At 45.5% G+C, this 23,957-nt stretch overlaps 2 protein-coding genes across 3 annotated transcripts in view; both read right to left on the minus strand.

Moving 5' to 3' along the window:
* Positions 1-1,983: 1,983 nt before the first annotated feature.
* On the minus strand, positions 1,984-3,942 carry POU4F1 (POU class 4 homeobox 1). The gene is made up of 2 exons (XM_042957854.1): positions 3,820-3,942; positions 1,984-3,126 (listed from the first exon to the last, which is right to left on the minus strand). The coding sequence occupies exons 1-2, from the start codon at positions 3,940-3,942 to the stop codon at positions 1,984-1,986; spliced, it is 1,266 nt and encodes a 421-aa protein (XP_042813788.1).
* Positions 3,943-13,128: 9,186 nt separating this feature from the next.
* OBI1 (ORC ubiquitin ligase 1) overlaps positions 13,129-23,957 on the minus strand; it is a 41,592-nt gene continuing 30,763 nt past the window's right edge. For both annotated transcript variants that reach the window (XM_007075115.2, XM_042978816.1), the window contains exon 6: positions 13,129-16,397. In XM_007075115.2, coding sequence (XP_007075177.1) covers positions 14,882-16,397 — 1,516 coding nt within the window. In that variant the 3' untranslated portion in view covers positions 13,129-14,881. The remainder of the gene's footprint in view (positions 16,398-23,957) is intronic.

A 23,957-nucleotide genomic window follows, 5' to 3' on the forward strand; every position in this document is an offset into this window, starting at 1 on the left:
GACTGTGAAATCACACTATCCACAAAACGGTCTATCAGAAAGCTAGCCCAGTTTAGTGCTCAGTTTCAAATGCATAGAATGTTTGCGCTGCAAACAATGATATACAACGTAATTAAATAAATAATACCTAACCAGAGTGAGACCTAATTGTGTTTCTTTCTGCACCTTTCAGATCATGCATGATTTCAGTCTTGTTAAATGGCAGAGTTTTCCTTTTCTCATTTGTCCGGTTTTTAATTTTTTAGTTCTTATTAAAGGATGGTAATAAACCATCTCCACATGAGATCGAAAGAGTATCTTGTGCACCAAGCACGCATTTTACCTAACCACCTTCAACTGTCTTTCTCTTTTTTTTTTAATCCAGTTCATAAAGTATCTTGATTATTACTATGAAATACTATACATGATTTTCTATTTGGGAGACTGATAGTGCAAATTAAAGTTCTTGCTACCCAACATTTATCCCCAGCAATAAATTACTTTTGAATAATAATAATAATAGTAATAATAATAATAATAATAATGAAACACAGTTGTTCTGCTTTCCACCCCAACATGCAGACCCCTTTGAAACAAATGGAGGGCTTTAAACCTGTCTTCCTCTCTTCTGGGATTTAGTTGATTTTTCTCCCAGCCAAGTCCTGCTCCAATTGAAAGCAGAAACTTCTCGGATTTCAACGATTTCATGTTCTCTAAAAGAGAAAGAAAGGGTACCTAGAAGAGCAAGACGGGTCTTGTTCTGGGGAGAAAATGGGACAGAGTATCTCTCCTAGTGTCTTCCACCCCATCAGTCTAACTGAATCAATGGGGGGGAGGGGGAATCAGCAGGTAGTTTAAAATAAACCACACTAAAAAATAAATGAAGGGGGACGCACGGTCCATGGGGAGGGGGGGGCCAGGGAAGGGAGGAAGCTTATTTTGAAATAATGTTTTCCAGATCTTAGATACAAAAGCAAACATGAAAAGAGAAAAACCTTGCTAAAATGGTTTTACTTCACTAGAATAAAATACTTCGGGGCCCCTAAATTCTGCCTTTTAGTCAGCTCAGACTGTATGTGTCTCTCTCTCCCTGACCGTCCCCACATGACAGTGACCAGGCCACAGTAGAGGCCAGGTCAGCAGAAAACTTGGGACCCCTGAACAGCCACCCTCCCCCTTTCACCTGTGCTCCCACTCACTTTCCAGCAAATGGAGAGCAGCTATTGGATTCTCATTGGAAGCCAGAAAAATAAATCAAAAGAGGACAGGGATGGGGTGGAAGTGACACTTGGAGGGAAAAAGTAAACACTGAGACAGAACAACTAGCTTCGCTACCCAGAATTTCACCCTCTGGTTCGTTTGGTTTTCGGTTTTTAACTCAGTTCATGTATGTAGGGTTGGGGTTGGTGGTAATAATGGTGGTGCTCTTTTTTCTCTTCCTTAGGGGGTAATGAAGCTGCAGAATACGGCTCCCCAGACTTAAGTTACTAAAGCATTTTTTCTTTGCTTTTGTTCTGTTTTGTTTTAGTTTGTCTTTATTTGTCTAGGTTTTTTTGTTTTGTTTTTTGGTGGTTGGTAGGTTTGTTTTTGTACGTAGTTCCTTGGTCCCCAGGAAATTTTGACAAGTGTCTCTGGTCAAAAACAGTCCATTTCCCTACTCTTCCCCACTCTCCCCCCACCCCAACCCCCAGAACCAACCTGCTCCTCAAAACCCCTCCTCCAGTCTCCGCTTTCCTTCCCCTCAACTCCCCGCTCACCCAAAAGGTCCCTCTTTTTCCCCCACCTGGCTCTTGGGTGTCCACACCCAGCACCCAGTCCTCTTTGCTGTGGAGGATCAGGGGCAGAGGGAGCACAGAGAGGGTGGAAGAGAGTGCTCGAGGAGGGACTCCCCAAATGCAAGCAGGATAACGGACACTCCAAGTCTAGGGGGAAGCAGGCCCAAAGAAAGCTCCCGAAAAGCCCCTTCAGCTCCCCGCTCTGCCCCGCCCCGCACCTCCCACCCCCTCAGTAAGTGGCGGAGAATTTCATCCGCTTCTGCTTCTGTCTCTGGTTGCAAAACCACACCCGCACCACGTTCTTTTTGAGGTCCAGTTTCTCGGCGATGGCGGCGATCTTCTCGGAGGAGGGCCGGGGTTGTACGGCGAAGTAGGCCTCGAGGGAGCGCTTCTCCGGCGCTGCGATGGAAGTCCGCTTGCGCTTCTTCTCGCCGCCGTTGAAGAGCTCGGGCTTGTTCATTTTCTCGCGCTGCGCGCCCTCGGCCTCCTCGAGCCACGCCTGCAGGATGGGCTTGAGCGCGATCATGTTGTTGTGCGAGAGCGTGAGCGACTCGAACCTGCAGATGGTGCTCTGGCTGAGCGAGCCCACGCCCGGGATCTTGAGGTTGGCCAGCGCCGAGCCCACGTCGGCCTGCGTCACGCCCAGCTTGATGCGCCTCTGCTTGAAGCGCTCGGCGAACGCCTCGAGCTCGCGCGGGTCCGTGTCCGAGTCGCAGATGGACGCCAGGCCCGCCGCGCCCACCACGGCCGCTGCCGCCGACGCCGCCGCCACCTGCCCGGCCGCCGCCGCCGCCGCCGCCGCCGCCGCGCCGTGGTGCGCCGCCGCCGCCACCAGCCCGGGGTGCGGCAGACCCGACGGCATGTTCATGGCGGCCGCCGCCGCCGGGTGCGACAGGTGGCCTAGGCCGTGCATGTGCGGATGCGGGTGCGCCGAGCCGCCGAGCAGCCCGCCGCCCGGGCCGCCGCCGCCACCCCCCGGGCCACCGCCGCCGCCGCCGCCCCCGGGGCCGCCGCCGCCTGGGCCGCCGCCGCCCCCCGGGCCGCCGCCGCCCCCCGGGCCATCGTGGGCGCCGCCGCCGCCGCCCGCCGCGCCCGCACCACCCGCGCCGGCCATGAGCGCGAGCGAGGGCGACGAAATATGGTCCAGCAGGTCGCCAGGCTCGAGCGCCTGGTGGTGGTGGTGGTGGTGGTGGTGGTGCGCCAGCGGCACGGTGGACGTGGACGTGCATGGCACGCTGTTCATCGTGTGGTACGTGGCGTCTGGCTTGAATGGGTGGCTCTTGCCCTGGGACACGGCGATGTCCACGGCCGCCAGCGCCTCTGCCCGCGCCAGCAGCGTTTCGTCTAGGCTGGCGAAGAGGTTGCTCTGCAGCTGCAGGCGACACAAACCAAACCAAAACAAAACACACACGCACACACAAAACAAAAACAAAACAACAACAAAAAAAGCAGAAACGCAAAACAAAACCACACACAAGCCGGAAAGCACAAGCAAAGGGCAAACCAAACACAAAGCAACCAAAATAACAATAACGGGGGTGGGGATAGTGGAGAACAGGAAAGACGGAATGGGGGGCACATTGGGGACGAGACAGGGGGGATAGATGAGTAGGGACGTATGTGTGGGGAGGGGGACAGATGCAGGGGAGAGGGGAACACAAGAACACATTCCGGGAACCGGCGTGGGAGACCAAAAAGGAGGGGGAAAAGAAGAAGAAATGGAGATGTAACTCGCAGCTGGGGACCCGTGTCACGCACCCGAACACGCACAGAGACCGCCTTTCCGAGGCGTGAAATTAACAGAGAAAGTGGAGGGAAGTCGAGAGTCACGGCCCCGGCGCTCCCCACTCTGATAGCAGGCGCCCGACACAGAGGCAGAGGCGACGGGAACACGACATTAAGCGCCACTGGACAAAACGTCCCTCGCAGCGGGATTCCTCTAAAAATCCCTGCCCGCAAATCCCCGCACCTGGACCTGTGCGCACACCAGCACCCGACATGCAGTGTCTCGGAGACGGGGAGGGGGCAGGCGCGCGGGCCGGGGCCGCGGGCGTGGGGCGCTTACCGGCGGCGTGGGTAGGCAGGCCCGCCGGATGGCCTCAGAGCTGGAGTGCAGCGACGGGTACTTGTGCTCAGGGAGGGTGGGATGCATGGCAAAGTGAGGCTGCTTGCTGTTCATAGACATCATCTTGATGGCTTGGCATGTAAATCCACAAACACTCCGAAAGTCTGCCGGAAAGTGCGCACGCCGGCTCCCCCGGCCTCCCTTCGGAGGCTGCAGCCGCGGCGGCTGGCGGCGCGGAGGCGGCGGCCGCGCCGGGGGCTGCTGCTGCTCCTCTGCTGCCGCCGCTGCCGCCCGGCGCTCCCTTTGACCGTGCAGAGCGCCGCGCACCGGCCTCGCGATCCCACTTCTCCTACAGCTCTAGCCCCGCGCGCCGACGGGATGCACTCCTCTTACACCTGAGCCCCACTTCTCGCGGCCGGTTCGGGGAGCTCTCGCGAGAGCTCCGGGCCCCGCAGCGCTGACAGGCATCAGCTGTCTCTGTCTGTCTGGAGCGCGCTCTCTTTCTCCGCGGCGCCGTGCGTCTGCGCGCGCGCGCGCGCTCTCCCGGCCGCGACAGGCGCTTGGGAGCCGCTCTTATAGTGACCACCAGCAAGGACAGCGCAGGTGATGCACCTGTAGCTACCCGGGCATGCGCACTTGCACGCCTCACCTTTCCCACCGCGGCTCTGGAAAGATCAAAAGGGCTAGCTATTGTCTGAGGGTACGCACCTTTTAGGGGGAGAAAGACAAGATGCTCACAAGCCCGGTGGTGTTTTCCCTCTCTCAAACTCTCCCCCATCCCCACCGCAAGCCCTGAATATATGCGCATTACTTAGGCACACCTCCACTCCGGGATGTCTAACAAGCTGTTATATAATGTATACAGCTGGATATTTGTATGTTAAATTATGCCCGCGCATTCCTCTGTATACAGTATAAATAACAACACAGAAATGCAGAAGATGCTGTCTTTTGCTGCAAGAACCTGTTTCTTTCAAGGTTTATAAATAGGTTCCTGGAGGATAATCGCGGTGACAGACATTTGTTTGAAGCAGTCAGACGCTATTGATTTCCATATAATTTAATTTCCTCCGCATACTTTGTTGTTGTTGTTGTTGTTGTGAATATAACTGTGTCAGGCACCGACAGTGACAGCCACTTAGGAGCCACAAGGAGCGTGTGCGTTCTACCAGGGAACCGCTGTTGAAATGAAATTGTGCATTTCTCTTATTGTTTGTCTCCTTTAACCGTGTACAAACCCACATTTCAAACGAGCTCCGGGTGATCTGAGGCTTCTAGTAATCAAAAGGAAAAATAGTTAACAGGGTGTTGTTGGGATCCTTTCCTCTCCTCAGCGTGTACACACACACACACACACACACACACACACACACACACACACACACACACTTTATGCTGGAAACTCCAGAAAAGGAAATTGCTTTAGAGAAAAAAGAATAAGATGTTGAAAAGAGAACTTTCTTTTCCCTTCCATCGTTTTGGCTTCTTTGCCTCTTATCTCTGCCTCTCTCTCTCCCTCCCTCCGTGTGTGTGTGTGTGTGTGTGTGTGTGTGTGTGTGCGCGCGCGCGTGTTTTCTCTTTTCCAATAGGAGATAGGATCAAGCCAGTTTATAGGAAAATGTGATTAAAATATTAATTCAAACCAACTTGAAAGAAAGAAACCTAAGCTCTGATCCGGACTTTATTTTTTATGTATGCTCTTATTGTGAAATCAAAACCTAAGAAGAATGAATCAATTAGCCAACCTGTTATATGGCCCTTGTGTGGCAGGCAGATCAAGGGCCTCCCGTGAGAACCACAGTTCAGGTGCCGAGTCCCCAGGGATACAGCACTTGCCCCGGGTGATAATAACAGCCCAGATGCTATCACATCTGTGGCAAGAGAGCTGGAGAGCGGCAAGAGGCTACTTATGGGAGGCAGAGATCAGATAAATAATCTTTCTGGTCCTTCTCACATCAAAGAGGTCTGTATTTCTACCGCAGAACCGATCTTACTTCTATAAACCTTAATTTGAGTTCGCGTGGATCTTTTCTTCCAATAAACGCGTCCGTATTTATCATATATTAGCACTCAATACTCAAATTCCAAGAAGAGCCCACAGGCGTCACCATGGTTTTTTCTTTCTTTCTATTCTTTTCTTCTACCCTCCACCCCCTTTGCAGCCAGAGAGGGGAGTAAGAAAGATGTTCACTTGCCGGTGCGAGGAGCCGCGTTTCCATCCATTACGTAGTCCCTGGGGAGTGCTAAATGCAACTTTATCTCTGCAGGGAATGGAGAGGAGCAGGACTTCGCTGGAGGGAGCGAGTGAGTCCTAAGGTAGTCGCCGCCCCGGGTGTCCAGGCTTAACCTAATCCTTCTTGACACCCCTCGCAGCGGTTCCCCGAGCTCTCTCACTAGGGGAAGGAAGGGTCCCACAGAGGGCGAGCGCCTAGATCCTGTCTGCCCCCCAGGGAAACGCTGGCCTTTAGGGACCCTGAAGCGTGCACAGGAGACAGGATTTCAAACAGCGCAGGTTAGGGCTGGGTGGACCTCCAGAGAGCGAGGCCAGCCCCTGAGTACCGGAAGCTCATCTCTGCTCACACTACCACCCTGGGAGGGCACCAGGAAATCCAGCAGGGAGACCCCCTGACGGACATCAGAAGTTCACCGCTCCCACCCCCCACCCATCTCCTAGTTCACATTTCTTTGGACACCTTTCTTAAGACAACACCTAGGGGTGGGGCCAGACCTCTGCCCAGATTATCTCAGCTTTTCCTGGGGTTAGAAATAGGAGGGCTATAGGTTCAATTCCCAATCCAGCCCCCAACCAATGGACTGGAAGCCCATTTAGGGCACATCTGTGTCCACCATGGTACTTAGCAAGGTGTTTGTCACAGAGTAAAAACGCCCCATGAAATAATATGTGTGTCTGGGAAGGAAGAGAAGGCAGATGGAGGGGCAGGAGTAAAAGCCAGAGAATTCAACAAGCCAAGGTTAATGGGGTGGGGGGGAGAGCTAGAGGAAGATCACTGAAGGGTCTCCTCTCCTCCTAAAAAGGAGATGAAGACTGGGCCAGAGGGGTGTGTTGTCCCCACACAGAGCTGTAAATCTGGATAGCAGCTTGTTCTTTTTTTGGAGTTCAATTATTTCATCTCTCCCTCATTTACTTTCTACTTTCCTTTCCTTCCTCAAATGCTTGGTAATCACCAGTCGGGGCCAGGGCAAGACACTGGAGAGAAAATGAGGTATAAAATATGGGTATCTGCCCTCCAGGAGGTGGCAGTCTAGGAGAGTGGGGCAGCCCTAGGTGAAGAGGTGTTTGTGGTATAGGTGTGACAGGTACAACGAGAGGGCGTTGTACAGAAATATGGGACAAGTTGGGAGATGATGCTGGGATACTTATCTTGCCACATCCCTGCCGGGCCTCAGCTCCAGGCTAGAGAATGGGGCATAGTGGCAGGTCTGCAGGCAGTTCCTTGGTCCTTCTCTACTTACCCCAAGGCTGAAAGAAAAGGGTGGTGGACTGGGGCTCACCAATATGTTACTGCTTTGTTTTCCTGGATTGGCAAGCTCAGTAACTAGCTGGCCCCTGCCTGTGCTAATGATGCCCACATGGGGTCTGAGCCTTGGCATAGATTCCTGGAAAGATTCCCCCCACCTTCCTTCTCCTTGTTTAATGACCACCACAGATTCTCCCCTCCCCCTAGCTCATAGCTTTGCATTTTATCAAGAGGGGGATAATGAATGCACAGCTATTGATTTCCAAGGAATTTCCGCCCCCAGGGATAGGGAGTCTATCATCTGGATCAGAGACACATTTCTTTCCCTCATTAATTAATTTTCTCCTCCTCCTTTGGCAGGCCCCACTTCACATCTCCTTTGGCAGCTCCTTCCTCCCGCCCCCCCCCCCAGCTCAGAGAGCAGAGATTCCTTGGTTGGAGTGAGGGCCAGCACTGCTGGGAGTGAACTCTCCTAGCCTTGGACACCCACGCACCCACCCACCCACCTCTCCAGCTCTGGAGAGAACGCCTGACAGCTGCTGCCCGCTGGGGCTACCTTTCTCCTTCCAAAGGGGTACGGGGAAAATTAGCACTGGACTCCGCAGCCACTACCTGCACGCATACACACACCTATGGGATTGGACCCGAGTTATTTGTCCGGATTCAGGGACAGGGTTTTGGCCCTGAAGAATGTCTACTTAAGTGCGTGGAGGTTGTGTGTGTATAGGGAGGAGAGGATCGGGCCCCGGGTTCTAGCGTGAACCCAGAGATCTGGCGCTACCTGCAGGACGGCCACCTCGGGTTCTGGCGCCTGGAGCAGGAGCTCTGCACCTGCCAGATTCGGGGAGCCACGTTTCCCGCGGGCACTTGCCCAGTTTTGAAACTAGGCACATTGCACAGCGCAGTCAGCACTCTGCGCGCAGAGAAAGCCCCCAGAGCCCAAAGCTGGCCGGTTGCAGAGGCCGCTTGGGTTGTTTTTAAGCAGTGGGAAGGGGCAGGCAGGGGAGGAGCAGGCCCAGAGTAGGGGCGGGGGTCGGTTCTCCGAAGAGGAGCTGCACTTGGGTGGGCCCTGCACCCTCTTGCGCCGACACTTTCTGTCTGAAGGGTAGAATGGAGGAGCTGCTGGTGACTGTACTTTCGCTTCCTCTCCCGGCCGTCTTCCCGGGCCAAGCCTGGGCTGCCTCTCAGCGCTTCCCTCGCGCACGCCGGTCGCGTCTCTCCTGCTGGCAGGGGCCCGGGATCCTCGCGGGTCCTGCCGGCGTCCTCAGACCTCCTCCACGCAGACCGCAAGGCCGCAGCACCCACCGGGGCCGGCGCTTGGCGGTGGCCCTACCCTCTCTGCCAGCTCCAGGGCCCAGCTCTGCCCCAGCAGCGAGTTCAGAGTCACGTCCTTGCTGGCGGGAGCTCGGAGATTTCCTGAAGGCCCTGTCCTCCCTTTCGCGCCCGGCCCGCGCCCGGCCTGCACCCTGGGCTGCTTGTCTTACCCCCAAAGCTGAAGGGGGTGAGTTATTGAGGCCCACGGTGATCTCCCGTAAGGATCCCGCCCCGCGTTCAGACCGGATTCCAGATGGGACCTGAGGAGAAGGTTCTTGAGGGAGCCGGTCGAAAACCTACTGTTTTCTTTCTTCTGGCCGTTTAATTCAAGTGCAACTTCCGTTGGGAACATTTTCCTGGATGTCGACCACCCCACCCCGAGATGATGCGCCCCCAGTAAAGTTCACTGCCGGTCACTATCACTCTTGGCGTTACACGTGGAGATTATCTGTGTTTCTCTGTATCTATCTATCCATCCATCAGCTCCACCTTAATCTTAATCTCTCTGTGGACTTAAAACCAACCTACCTTGAAAGATCTGCGGGTGAGGCCGGACAACTACATCTCCATCCTAACAGGGGCATGGCCTCCCCCGCCCGCTAGCTGCCAGAACCAGTTACGCTGTCCGTGTGAACAATGTTGTATCACTAAACGTGGCCACGCGCCCATGTGGTCTAGATCCCAAGAGGAGGCAAGTCGCCCCCGCCCCACCCAGGCTCTTTCAAAACTGGAAGAGCGCGCTGGTCAGAGAAGGGGTTCGAGGTCCCCGGGTTAAAAACCACAACGAACGAACCAACTCTACAGCAGGCACTCCCGCCAGTGACCCTATGCGACGACATGGAAATTCTGTCGCCTTCCCTCTGCTCAGCCGCCTGCCCACCGCTGCGACTCGGACGCACGCAGGCCCCAGGTGGAGGGAGCTCCGCTGGCGCAAGTGGACAGCAGAGGACCCCCGGCCCTCCACGAGTGCGGTTCCGGGGACCCGGAGGCTGGCGCCCATCGCCCTCCGCAGGCTCAGCTCTGCCTGCTGGAGCAGGATCCCTAGGAGAGCCGGGAGCCGCCGAGGAAAGCGCGAAGCCGCGAGTCCAAGCGCCAGAAGTGGGGAGTTGGGTCCTGTCGCCGGGCTCCAGCGCTCGCCGGCGCCGCCGCCAGCAGCCCCTCCTCCTCGCCGCCCGCACAAATCAAAGCCCCTTGCGAGGGACTGGGAAATAGTTGCCTTGTCATGTAACACATTGCCCTGATTTATTATAAAATTTTAACGAAATCATGCATATTTTAACAGCCTTTAATCACTGCATGAAAATTTAATTCATGGACTGTAGCGCGTTTAAATAAATGAAGTGTTAATTCATTAGGATTAATTAATTTGTTAAAGGATTGTGTGCAAGGTTAAGGTGGAAAGAAAACTCTTTGTTGGTTTCGCGTCTTAATCGCCAGGTTTCGGGAGTGGTAATAAAATGAAAGGAAACCTCAAAGCAAGTCGTTTCTTCGGGTGGGGTCTGGGCGGGACCAGCTGACAGCGCTCTCGAGAGCGCGGGATATTCCGGCCCGAGGGGCCTGGGCGGGTGGGTCCCCCCCCCCCGGGGCACTGGGGGGCCGGGGGTTGGGGGAAGAGCAGCACTGGCTGCGGAAATCCCGGAAGGTTGGGTTCCTTGGAATCAGAGAGAGGAAAGGGGGCTCAGAGCCGAGGCTAGCGGGCTAGACCTCACCTCCCCACCTTCAGCACAAAGATGACCCTGTGAGTGAAGCGAGGTCGCGCCTTCCGGCCCTCGAAGCGCAAAGCCTCGGCTTAATGGACAGATGATGGGCCAGCCCTGCCACCTCCTGAGCCTTCCAGCGCCCAGGGAGTCACTGTCTCGCCATCAGGCCGCCGGCCCTGGCGGCGAGGGCGAGCTTAGAGCCTCAGGAGACGCTTGGAAAGAGGAGGCGGAGCAAAGCCAAACCTGCAAGCTCAGGCTGGAGCAATCTAGAAACCTTTCTCAATCAGGAGCCTTGACATCAGAGAATGGGTCCTTCAGCATCTCTTCTGAGACGTCTGCTAAACAGGTGCTCCTTCAAGGATAGCGGACGAGCAAGGGACGTTCTTTTCCGCACCGAGCTCTTATTCATCCTTAAAGACCCAAAGCTAACAGCACTTCCGGTAAGATGCCTGATTTCCTCCCTGCTCCAACCTACCCCCAACACCGACTTTTTCTACTCACCACGTTATTAGAATCAAAAAGGGACACAACTAGCTCCTGTCCTCATAGAAAGTCTCATTTACATGCCTAAATTATTGCCCTTGGGAACTGGATCTTTACACCCCCAAATTACAAGTGTCACACAAGGCACACACTTCTTTCTCCACAGTTGGTTGATCCAAGGACCATTTCTTAGAGGGGGGTCTGCTCCCTGATAAGACACAGCAAGCCTAAAAATCTACCGTTTCATGAAGTGGAACTTCAAGGTATTTCTAGGCTGCATCTGTCACATAAAACTGAAGATCACCCTAGCTTGAGCTCCAGAAGGGTTCTTCTTAAAAGAAATCTGCATCTTAATAGATGTTTCCTCGCTCAGAGTGGGGTTCCGAGAATTAGGCAATAAATGTTCACTATGCACTCTGAGATCATTGCTTAAAAGGTTTTCTCTCTGCCAAGTATTATTAAAAGGGTAGGGTTACATCATCACAGGCAAAGACAGTGTTGTAGGACTCGCACAAATAGGAATGAAAGACCTTATGAGGCTTTGGGAAATACTTTTAATCTAATAAGCCACATTCCATAAAAGTTAAACTGTTATCTCAGTTTGATGTTCTACAAGTGTCATTCACAGGTACAAAATCTAGTGTATGTATTACACTTTGAATAACTGAAAACCATTCAAGTATTAGAAACAAGTTTCTGAAACATCTTAGGGTGTAAGACCAAAGTTCTTCCCTTGTTCAGTGGTACCTTTAGTTTTGAACCAAATGTAGATACAAAAGAGATTATAGAAATACAAAGTACATTTGAAATTTAAGGGACTATAAATCTTAAAGTCTCCCATTTTCAGTTTTAGTCTCAACTGATCCATTAAAACAGGAAAAAGACAGTCATTATGGATAGAATTAAGATTTTGAAAATTAAAAGATGAACACTAAAGGTCATGTCAGAACAAAATCTAGCATCATGTCACATTTCCTTAGCCATTACATTTTAGGTGAGCAATCAAAAGATGCTGTTTTTATAGACATGAACTGTGTCTGCTTCTCTTATCAAGAGTGCATCTTTTTCTAACATCGCCTCTCAGTAGGGAGAGGCTACATGTCAGAGTTAATGTGAATCTTTCTACACTTAAAAGTGGCACACAACTCCCATCCTTGAGCTTCTACCTTAGTAGTGGAGTTAGACCCTGGAACACTGGCAGGAATTAAATGCTACTTGAAAAGAAACATGCTAATACTTCTAAAGTAGTACTTTAAAAAGAATCCGTGGAAATTTCAATTCCATTCATCCTTTGGCCTACAATTGCGAACTCTCATGCATGGGGGAGGAAGAGTACAAGGTCTGGAGTCAGAGGCCCAGCTCTAAGACATGGTTCTGTCCCATTCCAGCCATGTAATCACTAATCTTCAATTCACTTATTTGTAAGGTGGGGATAAGAGTTCTTGACTCACAGAGTTTGAAAAGAGGATTATTAGGAAATAAAATTTAGCAAAGTACTTGCTTTCAATAGAAGTTTTTGTTTTGTGTTTACAGTGTGCATATAATAGATGTACTTGAAAATACAAAACCACTGTACTTATTATGATATATCAGATTATGGTAAAAGAGTACAAATGAGAATATGTGATTAAAATAAAATCCTGCAGGGGTGGCTGAGTCGCCCAGTTGGTTAAGTTTCTGACTTCAGCTCAGGTCATGATCTTGTGGTTTGTGAGTCTGAGCCCCACATTGGGCTCTGTGCTGACAGAGCTCAAAGCCTGCTTCAGATCCTCTGTCTCCCTCTTTCTCCACCCTCCCCCTCCCCTCATTCTCTCTCCCTCTCTCTCTCAAAAAAAAAAAAAAACATTAAAAAAATAAAATCCTGGAGGTTATTACCTTCAACTGAAAAAGTCACAGGTTTAATTTAATACATGAAATATTGTTTTAGGAAGGATGGAGCAAGGTTTCTGAAGCAGCTTGGAAATACTCTAGTCCAATATAGACACTAACCCTGATTAGGCATTAGTAAATCAGGTTACACATTCTGGATTGCCATGGCACACTGTCAGTTTATACTGGATTAATGAATTAAAAACTGACACATTCATAGTAAAGAAGAGTTACAGACAGAATTAGAGTGAGGCTTACCCCCAAGTTTACTCTGTGATTACTGAGAAAAATTGTAGGTTTTTATATTTAGTGAAATTTCAAATATATTTACCACATTGTCAAAGACACCTAAACTATTAATATCTCTAAGAGTATCATTAACATATCAAAAGAAAAAATACCACACAAATACTTATTGGAAAACATACATGATAAAATAAAAATGATGCTTTACATTAGCTTTTCTTTTTGGCCCTTATTATTTCCAAAAGTGGAGGGCATGATTCTTCAAATTATAAAACTGATTTGTTATACTTTTATGGTTTTATTGAATCCTTAGAATCTATTATAACAGGGGTCAGCAAATTCTTCTGTAAAAGGCCAAACAGTAAATATTTTAGGCTTTGTGGGCCATACGGTCTCAGCGGCAACTATTCAACTCTGCCACTGCAATGCAAAAGCAGTTACAGATATTACGTAAACAAATGAGTGTAGCTATGTTCTAATAAAGACTTTATTTAGAGACACTGAAATTTGAATTTTATATCATTTTTCTGTATTAGGAAGTATTTTGGATTTTCAAAGACCATCAAAAAGCGCAAAAACCATTTTTATAGTTCACAGAACTTCCTTCCACAAAAAACAGGTATAGGCCAGATTTGGTCCATGCTCCATAGTTTGTCAACCCCTATATTATCATGACCAATTAAAAATTACAAGTTTTACTGGTCTTTATAGGCTAATTCAATATCTGAGACACCATCAAGGATTACAGTGCTTATGACATCCTTTATTCAATTCACATAGAAAAGCATGCAGTATTAATGTAAAACAGTACAGTATTAATGTAAAATGTTCAGTGCACATTAGATAAACAAGTCATTAGCATACAAACCATTTTGAAAGGCCTATATAGGCATACCAAACATGTTTAGAATATACTTTTTCGGAGCCCAAATTAAAAATTGTGCTTAGCTCACCTATTCTCATCTCCTTAACATTCTTCATGAAAAAAACTTTTATCCTACATAAAAGATATTCTATTAGCCAACTAAAACTTTTTTTTCTTAAGGAAAACAGTGCAAGCAAGAATGCTACCATGCATACAGAGTTTCCACAAAGAATAGTAACATGCAAACAAGAACTTGATCACTCCAAAAAAAGCTCCACCAGGATAAAAGTGGATCAAGAACTTGGCAAAGGGCAGTTCCGCACCTGTGTATCTGGAACAATAAAGCTACCATGTTTAGGATCCTCCAAACCCAACCGTTCTGTGCCTTCTTTCCAAAGTAGGCTCAATTTCTGATTTTCGACGCACACAAAGAGATGAGCAAATGAAAGCTACCCGATATAAAACAAATATTTTCATATACAAAATGTATTCTTTCATACTAGCAAAATGTTTTCACAAAAACTGGACAAAACACAATGTTAAAAATGCAAACATACATAAAATCTGAAAAAAAAAAAAAGCAAATGAATACTGGACTAAGCTTAGAGTGCTATTTTTCCACCATGGCCTTGCCTAAAAGTTGGGCCATCACTAAACATAAATAAAAAGGGGCAGGCAAAATAACTTCCACCCAAGGAAAGCTTTAAAGAAACTCAAGTGTCTTATAAGCAGTGTGTAGACAATATGAAAAGTTTTATTTAAGAAATCCACGTTCTGAAGACAACTGAGGCTCATTTACAGGCCACTGTATCTAACAGCTAAATCAAGACTCAAGAAAACAAAATACACCCAAACCAGATACATACAATATTCATTAAAAGAAACCCTCTCCCTACCTCTTCTGATTAAAAAGATCCCCAAATGAAAATGAAAAAGGACAAATTCTTTAAAAGTATTCTGGGTACAGGCTAATTCACCATTCTGACTTGACACTTGACTACAGATTATCAATTCAAAATTGTACAGAACTTTTATGAGGGAAAAAGTAACTTTAAAAACTTATATTCCTCTCAGGACGAAAACACAAATGACACCTTTCTAATGAGTCAACTTTTCGTTGCTTTTGATGGGCTGGCATTGGAAAGACTGCTCTGGATTTTTCTTTTCGTTGACTGATTGATATTTTTATTCCTCTTTTCAGGCACAAAAGAAGTAGACCAAGGAGACTGAAGGTGGTTATGAAGACCATGCATCTCTGAGGTCATCTTAAACAAAGATGATCCAAACCTCTGATCTTCAAATAGCCGGTGTGAACTGCTTAACAAAACACCCTGGGAAAACTCAGTCTGAAACAAACAGCTCGGTGGTTTGATTTCATTAGTTCCTGGGTTAGAACTGGTATGGAGTGAAAAATCTTCATTCATTTCTTGGTCAGATGGAGAGAGGAGAAAAAAAGAAGTGGGTTTCCATTCATTTCCATTTTCTAACTGATCAGTAGTTAGAGAACCTTTGGAAAGGTTTGGCTTAGTTCTTTCATCCAACTTATCTGGTTCCTCAAGAAATTCACTGCCTTGAGAGGACTTTGATAACCCATCCAAATCTACTGACTTAAAACCGTTATTACAAGGGCTCTTGCTGTTGTCTGACTCCGACATCATTGAATCCAACTCAGATATTTTGTCAAGGTAAGCTGCGTCCATTGATGCTTCACTGGATGTTCTTGTCCGATTCATTTCAAAACAGCGAATAGAATTCAACCTCTTGGATATGCATGAGCCTGATTTCTCACTTAATTTTAAAGAAATTTCTCCAACAGAATTTGCTATTGTGTTTCCCTCTGAGCTTTCAAAATCCAAGCTCTGGGCATAGCTCGTGGAACAACAATCCCAAAACCCTGTCTTTGAGGAAGTAAAACATTCTGATTTCTTTTCATTTTCACTTCTATCATCTTCTGATGAGTCTTTAGTACAAACATTCGAAGAATCACAAAAATCATCAAACACCAATTTTCTGAGATGGTTTGAGTGCTTTTTGGAACCCACTGCTTTGACCACAGAGCTCTCTCTATTTTCTGGAGTACTGAGCTGAAGGCAACTAAGGGACAGAGGAGTACAAGGAGCTGGAAGATCATAAAGTTCTTCATCTTTGTAGGGTATACAATCACTTGGCTTATTACCCCATTCTCTTTCCAAGTAAGTATCCATACTTGCATCTGTCACATCTAACATTATTTCCACCCGTTTCTGATACAGGTCTTTGTTCTTAGAACAATTTGGTTCTGTTTTGCTGGTGCTTTCCTGCCTGGCAGAACTGCTGGAAGGCTTTGGCAGGTGAGAACTTGAGGTGGATGAGCCAAGCTGCTTTCTGGCACCATCACCTTGATTCTTTGATGCCATATCCTCCTCACCGCCTAGGCTCCCCTTGCCATCTGTAGAAAGTGCTCTCTGGCAAATGGAATTTATAGCTTCCTTCTCTTCGCTTGAATTTTTTAGCTGTGCAATCTGAGATTCTAGTTCCTCTATATATTTATCACTTCGTTCCAGGGCTTTCTTGAGGCGATTGGTTTCACGTTCATGCTGTTCTACTTTGGACTGAAGAGCAGCTACTGTAAACCTTCCAAACCTGCAAGGAATGGAAGGATAGTTAACTTTACAGTTCAAGCTTTTTTCTTTCTTTTTCAAAGTTAAGGGTGCAAACTATGTCAGCCCATTCTAATCTCACATACCAGTGACCTTTCAGACCAGTCGATGGAACAGTTCAAAAGCAATACCAGACAGATGTAGTATCTTCAACAAAGAGTTTCTGCACTGTATGTAATAATATGCATATGATAATACTGGCAAAGATCTCGTAGGATACTTTTGTGGTCAAATAAGACTAGTAATGGCAGAGAGGCAGAAACTTCACTGCTGACTTCCCTTCCAAGAGCTAGCTCTATCAATTCAGCTCATATATGCATGCAGGGTTATCCCCTAAAACAATGGCAAAGATTTATGATAACATTTGAACAGTGGTCCACATCTTGAAATATTTACATTCAATCATTTTCCTATCGTACAGCAGTGTTTTACAATACATTTCTTGTACAATGTCACCTTGTCAAACATAAAATGCCAATTTGAAATTCAGAAATCTTAGCAGTCCCAGCAGGGGTGGTTTTAAATACTTATTTGGACCCTTTCAATTATAGCCACCCTTGATCTGAAGCTTTTACTTGGCCTTCTGAACACTGGGCTTTAATTCATTTCATTTCTACTTATTTTTGGCATTTTACAACTGTGTGGGACATCAATCTCATTTCTTCCAACTTTGAAATACAAAGGCAGTACCTGTGGTTCCAATATATTACGCATAAAAACATTTTTACATTTCCTGGAAAGGAACATTTTGGAGAGTAAATGAAAAAGAACACATCAAAAATTCACTTCTTTTACTCAGCATTATCTTGTTTTCATTATTCCCTTAAGAATGGGTACTGGGTTCAGCTCAGAAAACGCTTCTGAGCACCTAGTATAGGCTCATGGTATTATCCAGAGTGGGGGATACAAAGATCAATAAGACTGTCCCAGCTCCAATGGATATAAAATGCCTACCTTAAATTCCATCTGAACACCAAAGAAAATTCCATCTTTCAAGAAAACTGCTTCTTACAAGCCAATAAACGTAAGCCTTACATTCTAACCCCATGAAAAATATTTCTTGCCACAGAAGTTTTTAAAAAGCCTCCTTTTAATCATCTTTTTCATGACTTAAATATTGATCCGTCTTGAAGAATTCACGGATTGTCTGGAGGGAAGTATTTGAGAAGGTAACAACTTCTTCTTCTTCTTCTTCTTCTTCTTCTTCTTCTTCTTCTTCTTCTTCTTTTCAGTTTACTTACTTATTTTGAGTGAGCGACAGAGAGTACATCTGCATGCGAGCAAGTTAGGGAAGGCCAGAGAGAGAGGGAGAGAGAATCCCAAGCAGGCTCCAGGCTGTTAGCACAGAGCCCTATGTGGGGGCTTGAATCCACGAACTGTGAGATCATAACCTGAGCCAAAATCGAGTCAGACATTTAACCAACTGAGCCACCCAGGTGCCCCAACAAGGTAACTTCTAAAAATTGTTTCTACCTATGGGTTTATCTTTTTCTTCCTTTTCCCCCTAATTATAAAAGTATTACAAGTAAGAAAATGTACTAGATATTAAAAAAAAAAAACATAAAGGAGAGGAAATCCACAGCAACTACCTTTTAGAGTCAACCACTACATGTTGTATGCCTCTCACTCAATGCCCAACACCTTCTCCTACATACAGCCCAATTCATGCTGTAGTTCACTCCGACACAATCCCTGCTCTGGCTGGTCACTAAGAGTAAAAAGTGGGTGGGGCGCCTGGGTGGCGCAGTCGGTTAAGCGTCCGACTTCAGCCAGGTCACAATCTCGCGGTCCGTGAGTTCGAGCCCCGCGTCAGGCTCTGGGCTGATGGCTCGGAGCCTGGAGCCTGTTTCCGACTCTGTGTCTCCCTCTCTCTCTGCCCCTCCCCCGTTCATGCTCTGTCTTCTCTGTCCCAAAAATAAATAAAAAACGTTGAAAAAAAAAAAGTGGGGCAAAGGTAAATATAGATTCATAAAATCTCAGAGTTAGAAAGGGCCTTAAAAGACACGGTACTGAATATTGATCTACTCATTGCAACTAACTGAACTCCCGGAAAGAGCACACTCCCTTCTAAAAAACAAAGCAAAAACCACAGGTATAACAAAAACAAAACCAAATACAATAATAAGCGTCCCTATTTTAAAGACAAAGTTTACTACTATGAATATCTGGTTAAATGAATGCTAGTAGTTTTTCTTTCTTTGTTAGAGACAAATGTTTGGTTTGTAAATGCTATAGTTGAAAGAGCTGTAGTTTCTGTGAGAGAATTTTAAAGAGTGAACAAAGATCTTAAGGACATCAGCAAAAATGTTAGTGAGTTCTTGACTGTAACCACTGTGGCATAATCAAATAACCCACATATTTTTAAATGGAGAAATTGTGTATCATGTTTTTTTAATGCGAACGGCAAAAGTGACAGCCTTAAAATTAGCTTATCAAAAATTTTTTTCTTAAGTGCATTTTTACAATAAAGGTAAACTCAAATGAAAAAAATCAAACGATTTAAAATCGAATAATGTTACTAGATAGTAAGTCAGCTATTACCAAAGGATGTCCTTGGGAACTCAGAGGCTTACCTAAGGAAAGACAAGTGACAAATAAGAAATATTTCCCAAAATATTTATAGTTTCTTATTCTAGGTTTCAGCCTGGAATTTCAAATATAATGTCACTTTAAGACGCTACATTTGCCCCTCTGTTTATTTTTAAATTATGTTTTGAAAAGAAGCAAGTTAATAAATGGTTCTGAGTTGAAGTCAAAAGGACAGCCCTAACCATGTATTGTGTTACTTCAGAGAGAAAGCTGAAGTGCCATGAGAACCAACAACAAAGGCCAGCAATGGAGCACATATGACAGGGACAAGCAAGCAGAAGTCACTGATGGAGCTGGCGGTTTTCTAAAAGGTCACTGCCCTCAATTCCCCAAAGTTCCATTTCAATACTTTACAAGTCTATAATACTCTGAGTGATCAGACCTTTTTACCATGCTAATAAGAGGCTTGTACTGGTGGGCAAACTAACAGAAATGTACAGTGAAAGCCATGGAACTGATCAATTAATTAATCAATCAATGTAATTTGTTTTTGTCTCTCTCTCTCTCCAATTAAAGTATAAGCTCCAGGAAAGCAGGGAGTTTGGCCATCTTATGTTTACTGCTAGTCCCCTAGAACAACTCCTGGTATACGGTAGTCCTCATTAAATACTTCTTGAATAAATGTTATTTTCTTACTTTAAGATGCATCAATGCCTGACACAGTAAGACAGAGCCAACACCGCAGGACAGGATGGGCCGAAGGGTCCATGGGCCTCTATTACATGTAAGTATTATGAGTTGTTATATTACTAAATTGAATGTTTCATACTTTGGACTGTTTTTCTTTTTTTTTTTTTTCACTGACACCAAAGAAAGCAACAGAGGACAACATATACACAGTACAGTTTTGTGGGTTTTTTATTTTGTTTTTTACTACAGGTTTGCCATCTTATACTGCTCCTTCCAAAAACAAAAACAAAAAAAAAACTTGCACTTCAACCTTAGCAAAAGAATGGAAACATAAGACTTTGACATAGTTATTAGGAATTTTTAGCTCACAAAGGTATCTATATTAAATTTGGCAAAGAGAAATTAATCAAGTCATATAGAAATAACAATTAGGACTGCATATCTGATGCGATAATTCCATAAAAGAAGACAATGAAGATAATGGCTTATTTAACTTTGGGTTTTAATACTCTGATTCACACTAATTCCAGATATTTCCAGAGTACATAACATTAAATGAATCAATGCCAAGGCAAGCCAGAGGGAATTCTAACATCATTTACCATACTTCCTTTTCCTGAGCAAATTTCAAAATGGAGTATTTTTATAAACATTCCATTAGAGACCAAAAAGCTTTGATTTTCAAAGTAGCAGTGATGGCCAAAGGCTTCATTATGTCAGAGAAAACCTCGTAAAGCAGTGTGGGAGCTGCAACTGATATACCAGAAGTATGTTCTGCTAGAATCTAGGAGAAGCTTAAAGGATTTTTCAGCTTGCAATGTTAACTGATATATACATTCTGGATTAGGGCTCCTTGTCCAAAAAGCTACAGAGGTGCAAGATTGTTCCTGTCCCTATTAGCAGTAAGAGAGATGAAAGTCCTATTGGTTTGACCTCTGAGGTATTATAGAGTAGAGCGTCTTTAACAATGGAAAGTTCCTCAGTCCGCATTTTCTCATAGCCCATCACACAGGAGTAGTAAGATGTGCTCAAAGTACCAAAAGACCTAACCTCTAGTGCTATGCTGCCATTAACTATTTGTGAAAACTTGAGCAATTAACTTTGTGTCTCTAGTTCTCAATGGCATCCCCACAAAAGGGATAAATGCATCAAGCCCAGTGGGTTGCTGAGACCACTAAACTTCAGAAACATCTTCAGGACACAGGGTGACACCAGGGAAGTGAATCTACCTGCCTTCCATGTATCTGATTTCACATCTTTCCCTTACTTGCTCGCTGAGGTAGTAACTGTAAAAGAAAGTGAAAGCAATCTTTGGATCTGGATCAGCTTTTATAATCTGGCCTATGTGACAGTTTTCCAGCATAGATATCCTTGCTGTACATGGTTCTTATATGCGTAAATTTCAGTTGCCACAGTTCAGTTAAGTAACCCCAGTCACTTAACAATGTGGTTCACACTTACCACATTATATCAGCTGTGACTAACTGCATGAAACTGCATAAAATAAAAATCTCACTACTCGCTTTTCAGTTCACAAAACACTACATAAATAACAGATGTGCATCAGTGACCAATCAGGTCACTTCTTTCAAAGTCTGAAAGTGATTGGTCAGTCTGCATCTGTTATTCAGTTCACAGACAGACAGTAAAACATGTAGTGCTGCCACATACATTTTACAAGGATGAATAATCAAAAGACAGAACTGGCCAACAAAAACGGTGGACCAAAGAAATGTAAAGTGATCAATGCTAGAAGTAAAACTGGATCCATTTGTAAATGTAGTTACTGAAGATCTGACCACAGAAATGTTGAAACTGTCACTATTTGAGAGACCCTAGCAATGCCAGAGGAACTTGGGAGCGGCAAACTTATTGACATAAATAAGAGAAGTAGTTGTGATGAAAAGAATAAAGATGTCTAGAGGAAGTGACAGGCTGGTAAAAAAACTTCACATTAAGGCAATATGGAGATATTTCATGACATTGAAAACATTAAGGATAAAATGTTGGGAGCTGATGCAAACTTAGGAGTATGGCAATTCGTCAAGGCATCAGAAAAGATACTGGCTTCATATCGTAAGTTATGATACAAAGACAAGCACTATTCAGATTATTCTCCACAGGTTTTTTCACAAAGAAATACCTTAATTTGCAATGTTTCTAATGTTTTAAATTGTACTGTGTAAATATTAACACACTAATTAGTTTTACTGTTTATTTCCATATACATTTATAACTGATAACAAGAGATTTAATGTTTTGACAAAAATTATCAAAGTTTATAAAGCAACTTGGTTTACTCATTGATGATTAAGATTGCTTTTCATGGTTTTAACCTGAATAGCCTTTTTATGGTCGTACACAACTGTGCAAAGTGAGGATCACCTATACTAAAGGAACAGTTGATATGTAAGAAAACCAAGTAAACTTATGAGTCTTGAAATTTTTTTTTTTGATTTATTTATTTTTGATAGAGAGCACAAGTGAGGGAGGGGCAGAGACAGAAGGAGACACAGAATCTGAAGCAGGCTCCAGGCTCCGAGCTGTCAGCACAGAGCCCGATGTGGGGCTCGAACTCACAAACTGTGAGATCATGACCTGAGCTGAAGTCGAACTCAACCGACTGAGCCACCCAGGCGCCCCAGTCTCGAAATTTTTTTAAAATAACTACCACTTACTTACCCTAAAAAAGAATAACCCATTCACAGGGGGAATTTTATTGTAGAGTTGCCTGTCTATATAACTGCCAATTGCATATCTGCTCATTCTGAGTTTTAGATATTAGAAAAATATCTTACTTTAAACAGAGGAGAGGTAGGGTTTGGAAGGGAAGAACATCCCATTATTTCTTTCCCATTCCTAAGTATTTTCTTCTAAAGCAAAATTCACCAGTGAGAGATTCCTTAAATTTGCAAACTCCTGTTTTTGATTACACATAACTTAAGTGAGTAGCTTGTAACATGAGCTCTTCAGGAACATGAGTTTTGACAGGAGTGGGAAGAACAGGGAGAGGCCCAAGTACTGTGTTCTGCCTTGTGCTTATGTGTGCAGGGTGGGTAAAGGGGCATATTTCAAGGAAAGAGGGCAGAGAGGACCAGGACTGTAAGAAGCTCAAAACTGTATTTGGTGGTAGGGGCCTTTGTCTCATCTGCTTCCAAAGGGTCATCTCTGTGTTCACCCATATCTATCTAACTCTTGTGTATGTGTCAGGAGGACGGTGGGGAGCATTCGGTCTTTAAACTACTAGGGATGGTGGGGGGCGCCTGGGTGGCTCAGTTGGTTAAATGTCCGACTTCGGCTCAGGTCATGATCTCGCAGTTTGTGAGTTCAAGCCCCGTGTCAGGCTCTGTGCTGACAGCAAGCTCAGAGCCTGGAGGCTGCTCTGGATTCTGTCTCCCTTTCTCTCTGCCCCTCCCGTGCTCACACTCTGTCTCTCTCTCAATAATAAATAAACATTAAAAAAATTTTTTTAAACTACTAGGGAAGGGGCGCCTGGCTCAGTCGGCTAAGTGTCTGACTTCAGCTCAGATCATGATTTCATGGTTTGTGGTTCGAGCCCTGTGCCGGGCTCTGTGCTAACAGCTCAGAGTCTGGAGCCTGCTTTGGATTGTGTGTCTCCCTCTCTCTCTGTCCCTCCCCCACTCGTACTCTGTCTCTGTCTCTCAAAAATAAACATTAAAAAAAATTTTTTTAAATACAATAAACTACTAGGGAAGCTCTGGGAAGTGGCCTATGCATTTTTATCTGCTGCTGAGCTGTGTGACTTGCCAGTATTTCTTCAAGAGTTTTCTTTTTAAAGTTAAATACTCCGTTATGAAAATGCTATATTCTTAGAGAATTTATTCATCATAAAAGTATGGTCTATGGCCAATCCTAGACACACAAGTTGGTCCCACAAAAATACATTAAAAATATGAGGCAGACTGAGAGAACAGGAAGCATTCTTCCCTCCAGAAGACTCAAGACAACATTTCTGTTTTCTGGACCATCATCAAATAAAGAAAGAAAGAAACAGCCCATCATCAAATAAATAAATAAATGAAGTGAACTTTTATGATGGAATTTACCAAGAGTAAATGTAATTATAGTAATTATTTAACACTAGCCTGATGACTACTGACAATGATGGTGACAAAAATAACAGCAGCAGCCACTATTTACTAAATGTTTACTTGCATCAAGCACATTGCTATATGCTTGTTATAGAAGATCTTTTTTTTTAATGTTTATTTATTTATTTTGAGAAAAAAAGAGAGGTAGAGAGAACATGAAGTAGAGGGGCAGACAGAAAGAGAAAGAGAGAGAGAGAGAGAGAGAGAGAGAG

Source organism: Panthera tigris, chromosome A1 (assembly GCF_018350195.1).
Source record: "Panthera tigris isolate Pti1 chromosome A1, P.tigris_Pti1_mat1.1, whole genome shotgun sequence".
Classification (NCBI taxonomy): domain Eukaryota; kingdom Metazoa; phylum Chordata; class Mammalia; order Carnivora; family Felidae; genus Panthera; species Panthera tigris.

Excerpts from the sequence above, each read along its gene's own strand:
- POU4F1 (XM_042957854.1), bottom strand. The coding sequence starts at position 3,942 with ATGATGTCTATGAACAGCAAGCAGCCTCACTTTGCCATGCATCCCACC. Across the intron at positions 3,127-3,819 it reads CCTGCCTACCCACGCCGCCG|CTGCAGAGCAACCTCTTCGC; the intron begins GTAAGCGCCCCA and ends TGTCGCCTGCAG.